The sequence below is a fragment of the Tripterygium wilfordii genome, chromosome 19 (assembly GCF_013401445.1).
Source record: "Tripterygium wilfordii isolate XIE 37 chromosome 19, ASM1340144v1, whole genome shotgun sequence".
In the NCBI taxonomy this organism is placed as follows: Eukaryota; Viridiplantae; Streptophyta; class Magnoliopsida; order Celastrales; family Celastraceae; genus Tripterygium; species Tripterygium wilfordii.
In genome coordinates this window covers 14468904-14474903 of record NC_052250.1, presented here as the reverse complement: position 1 = coordinate 14474903, position 6000 = coordinate 14468904, and the positions used below count along the sequence as shown (strand labels likewise).

Here is a 6000-nt window from a genome sequence, read left to right as displayed (position 1 = left end):
CACTTCGTGCTGTGTCTCTTCTTTTGGTGGAGAGGTCAAAGAGACTTGGTTCTTTTCTGGATATTGAATCATTTCTGGGTATTCATTCCAAAAAAACAATGTATGTGATTGGATTAATTTAGTGATCATACCACTTTTGTTACATGCAAAATTAGCCTAAAATCTCAGATAAATCTATGGTAAATGAAAAAAAAAAAAAACCAGAGTATGAGGAATTTAGTTGACTTTGGCTTGAAGCGATTGCATTCAATAGCGCACAATGGGCGCATCTAAGCAATTCAGTAGGAGGAGGAGGAAGAAAAAAAAAGTTTCAAACTTTGGTCTTTCCATTTCCAATGTCGGTGATTTTGAAAACAGGGGTCCATGCCTGTATATAGTGGAGGGTTGTGCTCATTTTTCTCAAATAAAGTAACGGAAAGTAGAATGGGCTTAGTACCGTTTTTTAGCTTTACATGCAGATAACGATAGATGCTACAATAATGATGTGGGAGATAAGGAGGAGGAGAAAGAGAAAGAAATGGTTTTAGTATTTTGTCTAGTTCCAATGGTGCGAATGTTGGAAGCATGGAAGCAAAGCAAAGGCCTAGAACGGCGGCAACCCATCCCCTTTATCATCAAATCCCCACATCGTCCCCACAAATAATTCACCAACTTGACACACAGAGAGAGAGAGGTGCAGAGTAAATTGGTATATGAGATTTACAGGGTCATAGCTAATAAATTGGTCTCCTTGAAAGGAAAATCTATAAGCATCACAGAGTTTTCGGGGTAAGGTGTTTGTTAGATATTTGGGAAAGAGAGCTTCCCAGAAAGGAAAAAGTGGTTTGCTTTGCTTCATTATTATGAGCATGGATTATCATAGCGTCTCAGACAAGGCAGCAGCAGCCAAAGAAGACCTTGTGAGTAGGAGAGGAGGTCATAACACTAGTGTTGATGAAACCAAGCTGATGATGATGACGAATATGGTCCATCATCATGATAATCACCATCGTTCATTAACCCCATCATGTATGAATACTACCGGTGATGGTGATGGTCCCATATATAACAGCAGTGATATATACGATGTTGTTGTTCCTGTTGATGCTGGTGGTTCTGGTGCTGCTGCTAGTGGTGGTGCTGTTGGTGTAAGAACTTTATCCTCTGGTACTAAAAATCTTCTCTCTTTTTTTCTTTACTCAGTCAAATCCAGTTTATCTTGTATCATAAATGAATATAACTTCTTGTTCTCAAAGTTTCAAACGCATACAATCTCTCTCTCTCTTGGTGGCAGGAAACATGGCAGCAGCTTTGGGGTATCCTTTTACAAATGCGCAGTTGAATGAGCTAGAGAGACAAGCAATGGTATACAAATACATTGTGGCCTCTGTTCCTGTGCCTCCTCCCTCTGTTCCTGTGCCTCCTCAACTTCTCTTTCCCAGAACTTACTCAGACCCATCTGCACCCAACTCTTCCTGTAATGACCTTTTTTCTTTTTTCTTCGTGGGTTTATCTTATTTTGTTCCAAAGTTACCAACTTTGTGCTTTGGTTTGGGTTCTGATGTAGGTGGAGGCCTCAATCTGAGGTTGTCGAATGGGGCAGATCTTGAGCCAGGACGGTGCAGGAGAACAGATGGGAAGAAATGGAGGTGCTCAAGAGATGTGGCGCCTGACCACAAGTACTGTGAGCGTCACATGCACAGAGGTCGTCCCCGTTCAAGAAAGCATGTGGAACTTCAAGCCAACAAGAAGACTCGTTATGGTTATAATCCTTCTGTCAACAACATCAATACTGGTAGTAGCTCTGCATCTCAGTTCGTTGGAGCTGTTTCGGAAGCATTTCCACAAACACCTTGGTGTACTGATAAAACCAGTGCTAAAGCCCCTAACTTTAACGATTCCAGGTAAGTTATTATGGATGATGTGATCTTTTATGGAGTTTTTTTGTATGTTAATGTCCACTGATTTTGGTTGTTTGTGTTTGATTTGGACATTGAAGGAGCTTGGATTGGATGATCATGAGAGACTTGACAAGTAATCAACAATGGCTTCATAATACCAATATAGAAGCAGACACAAGCATCTCTCTTCTCAACCAAGCGCCTCTGGATCTGAATATATATACAGATTTCAGTGCGAGTGAAGATCATCATCAACAGAGCAATCATCATCATCACCATTTGTTTCCTGGTGTGGATTCTTCTCTGGAGAGAGGACTCACAGAAAGCCCAAGGGACTTCATCGATGCCTGGTCTGAGGGACCCAGTAAGAAGAACTCCATTTCCTCAAATGGGAACTTCTCACTTTCCTCTTCACTGACGCTATCAATGGCCGCTCACAGCTCCATCAATGACGAGATGGGCCAGATCCGCATGGGTCTAGGCCTTATAGAATCGGACCAGAGCCAACCCACTTCATGGGTGGTCTCCACGCCTGGTGGGCCACTAGCAGAGGTACTAAGACCTAGCATCATGGCCGGAAATGGAGATTCCGATAGCCCTCAGGCTACCTCTGTGTCCTCCCCATCTGGGGTTATTCAGAGAACAATTGCTTCATTGTCCGACAGCAGTGGGAGTAGCAGCCCAACAACATTTGCGAGTTCATCCAGGGACAACAACTGAGATTGCATTGATGTGAATGGATCAAGAGACATTGGCAGCTTCTGGTTGTGCTCTTAAGAGTGATTCGTTTGATTCTTATGTGTTTTTCTTGTGTTTATAAGCGATGCATAGATATAGCTTCATGAATCTTTGTGGGTGTGTGTGTTTTGATTTTTCATGTCATTTTCTTTTTCTGAGAGGAGAAGAGACCTTTTTTCCCATTCCAAGGAATCCCTTCTTGTTGGAAGTTATTTTGAATTAAAAATCTCTATGCGAATTTTGAGGTTTTGTGTTACATTTCAAATGGGGTAAATGCTGATAAAGTTAATCATCACAAGTTCAAACACTCTCTCGGAGATGAAAATAAGAATCAATTTTTGTTGATAACATTAAACTCGCTCAGTGGCTGTTCGGATAATCAACTGGTAAATTCGGATAATCAACTGGTAAATTTAGAAAGATAATGCACAATGACATTCACATGCATTAAGCTGAGTAATAATTCAACTCGCAAATTGCAATGGACTTAAACTCACGTCGGTCCGCTTGAGGCAAAGGGTCGTCCGCATGAGCCAAAGTTGTCATAGGCAACTTCTCCATCTCTGCTTGGTTCAACAATCCAGTAGGAGATATGCTCTCAGCTCTATAATCAGAACTTCGATTTTGCAAATGTGACTTCGTTTGGTTCAACAATCCCAATTATCTTTACCATTTCTTCAATTTCCGGTCCAAAAATCTGACCAAGATTCAGAGGACTTATCATGCCACGTCAGATCCACGTATGCAGTCCATGAATGGATAAGCTTTTTCAGTTTGATGGGTGCATATGCATAGACGCTGAAACTTGAAAGAGAAATCGATGGCTACCATTTCACCCCTTCTCTCCCAATACGGATTTTCTCTCCGTCGGTTCTCCGTTGCTGTTCCGCCCAGAATCACTTGCTCTGGTATCAATTTCTTCTTGCTGGGTTTTCTCTCCTTATTGTGTTTGATTTTGTGTACTCATTTCTGGTTTCTTGCTTAAATCATTATATTAAATCTTGCACAAATTGTTGATATAAATTGTTGCCCATGTAGCAAAGACATTATTCTGTCGATTGGGTTTCATTGTGTTCCCCTTTTCTAACCCATTGTACATCGAATTTCGAGTTCAAGAAACAGCAAATAGCGACATTTGTGAATTGCTCTCTCTTTTGATGCATGATTAAGTGTTTATTTGGAGCCTTGTGATGAACGTGCTGATGTTTTTTTGGGGTTAATTTTGAACCAGTTAGCAGAGATGGTTCTGAGGGGAGGGAAAACTTGTTTCAACTGAAGGAAGTGAAGAGTGTAGCTTGTGGAATTTTTGCTGTCTGGGCTTTGACCAGTGCAACGCCTGTAATTGCCGCCAATCAGGTTAAAACCTCAGCTCTCTGTATCTGTTTCGCTTATATCACACCATTGCTTTATTGACTTCTGTTTTCCCTTCAATATTTTCTCTTTATTCAGAGGCTTTTATGAGCATTATTTTGCTCTGTTTTGCAACTTTCATGAATGCTTGAATTATGCCTTTTAGTTTGGAAAATTGTTGAACAGATATACTCAAACATACCTTCCACAATCATTTAGAGCTTATTTAGATATAATGACGATCTTATGAAAAGATAAAATCTAGAACAGTGACTTTTATATTGAACAACTAGATCTAAGATCTTAGTGCTACTTTGGAATGTGAAAGGCCATTGCATATGAAAGCATCACCAATACATCATGATATGAAAACAAGGTAAAGCAAGAACTTACAGTTGATTTTGTTATTCAAGATTTTAATGTTCTAGTTGTTGTATGTTTGGAAATTGATTATCCTCTTTTTAATGTCATGTTTTCCAGTCGTTTTGTTATGTGCACTTTAAGTAATAAGGAAACTGTCCAAAATATGTCAACATGAGTATCTGCTATAATAGGTATCAGGAGCAGCAAAATGTGAATCAGTCACAAAAGTGCTAATCATCGATTTCCTGATATAGCATTCTCCGTATCTGAGCTTTTTGATCTTCATGAATTCTGCTTTACAAATGTTCAATAGGTGTGATTACTACTCACATTGGTATCTGTTGGTAGGTTGTACTCTTGAAGTAAGTCGGATAGAAGGAATTTGGTAGAACTTATATTGCGCAATCTGGAATGAGAATATTTCGTTTAAAGTTTTCATCATGTTTCATTATTTTCAGCAACTTCTTATTCCCAAACAAAGTTTCTAATAATAATATGTATAATTATTGATTTAATGCTCATGTTTGCCACGCAGAGGTTGCCTCCATTATCAACAGATCCAAATCGGTGTGAGCGTGCATTTGTGGGAAACACCATAGGTCAGGCAAATGGGGTCTATGACAAGCCACTTGATCTCCGCTATTGTGACTATACAAATGAAAAATCCAACCTGAAAGGAAAGTCCCTTTCTGCTGCACTTGTCTCAGATGCTAAGTTCGATGGTGCTGACATGACAGAAGTAGTGATGTCAAAGGCTTACGCCGTCGGGGCCAGCTTCAAGGGTAATTTTTTTGATGCCTCTTGATATTTTTAAATAATCCCTTAACGAACGGGAGAATGATCTCTTTGCTTATGCGAATTCGAATGGCAAACTGAAACGAAATCTATTTTATACCGGAATTGGTACAAAGGACATCTACACTTGTACTGGAGCATAATGAAATATGTGGTTCTGTGCTTCTTTTTCATGCCCAGTAGCAGTGTCGTTGATGGTAGTACAACATTATAGACTGATGGCAAAACGAAATACCTGCAGGTGTAGACTTTTCTAATGCTGTGCTAGATCGTGTAAATTTTGGGAAGGCCAATCTCCAAGGAGCTGTGTTTAAGAACACGGTACTCTCGGGATCCACTTTCGATGAAGCCCAATTGGCAGATGCAGTTTTTGAGGACACGATAATCGGGTACGTCGATCTTCAGAAGCTTTGTGTAAATACAAGTATTAGTGCTGAAGGAAGAGCTGAGCTGGGATGCAGATGACCAGTTAAGTATGGTCTGTGAGTCTGTGACTAGTCCCCAACCAATGTGTAAGCAATACCAAGTGATATAGAGAATGATTTTGTGGCTAAGGCAACTGTTTTCTGTTTTACATTTCTTAAATTGAAGCCTTTTACTGAGAATACTTACATTTGTAAATCTGCTCATGTACTCTAAACAATGTTCAATTTTTCCGTGTCTTCTAAGGTTTAGTTGAGCTATATATCATTATGGTTTACTTGAGCGATATATGTTGGTTTTTTACCATGTAAATATATTACGTTTATCTACGTTCGGAGATATACGTATTCAACTCTCATATGGGTAAAAAAAATACACATTTATTTTTGCCCAAAATAGGCCCATTGCAACACTAATATCCAGCATTGTGAAGTACGATTGTGTGCACAAT

General features: G+C 39.6%; 2 protein-coding genes across 2 annotated transcripts; both read left to right on the top strand.

Annotated features, from left to right (window-relative positions):
• Positions 1 to 529: 529 nt before the first annotated feature.
• On the top strand, positions 530 to 2862 carry LOC119985336 (growth-regulating factor 7-like). The gene is made up of 4 exons (XM_038829611.1): positions 530 to 1146; positions 1274 to 1456; positions 1547 to 1883; positions 1979 to 2862. Exons 1-4 carry the CDS (start codon positions 843 to 845, stop codon positions 2598 to 2600), a joined length of 1446 nt encoding a protein of 481 aa, XP_038685539.1. The 5' UTR covers positions 530 to 842; the 3' UTR covers positions 2601 to 2862.
• A 516-nt stretch (positions 2863 to 3378) lies between these two features.
• Positions 3379 to 5833, top strand: LOC119985337 (thylakoid lumenal 17.4 kDa protein, chloroplastic). The gene is made up of 4 exons (XM_038829612.1): positions 3379 to 3526; positions 3850 to 3974; positions 4867 to 5113; positions 5368 to 5833. Exons 1-4 carry the CDS (start codon positions 3439 to 3441, stop codon positions 5589 to 5591), a joined length of 684 nt encoding a protein of 227 aa, XP_038685540.1. The 5' UTR covers positions 3379 to 3438; the 3' UTR covers positions 5592 to 5833.
• Positions 5834 to 6000: the final 167 nt, after the last annotated feature.

What these genes read in the sequence shown, in the direction of transcription:
- LOC119985336 (XM_038829611.1), top strand. Translation starts at nt 843, where the DNA reads ATGAGCATGGATTATCATAGCGTCTCAGACAAGGCAGCAGCAGCCAAA. An exon ending in TGTAAGAACTTTATCCTCTG is followed by an intron (nt 1,147 to 1,273) that starts GTACTAAAAATC and finishes TCTTGGTGGCAG; the next exon opens with GAAACATGGCAGCAGCTTTG. An exon ending in ATCTGCACCCAACTCTTCCT is followed by an intron (nt 1,457 to 1,546) that starts GTAATGACCTTT and finishes GTTCTGATGTAG; the next exon opens with GTGGAGGCCTCAATCTGAGG.
- LOC119985337 (XM_038829612.1), top strand. Translation starts at nt 3,439, where the DNA reads ATGGCTACCATTTCACCCCTTCTCTCCCAATACGGATTTTCTCTCCGT. An exon ending in CTGTAATTGCCGCCAATCAG is followed by an intron (nt 3,975 to 4,866) that starts GTTAAAACCTCA and finishes TTTGCCACGCAG; the next exon opens with AGGTTGCCTCCATTATCAAC. An exon ending in CGTCGGGGCCAGCTTCAAGG is followed by an intron (nt 5,114 to 5,367) that starts GTAATTTTTTTG and finishes AAATACCTGCAG; the next exon opens with GTGTAGACTTTTCTAATGCT.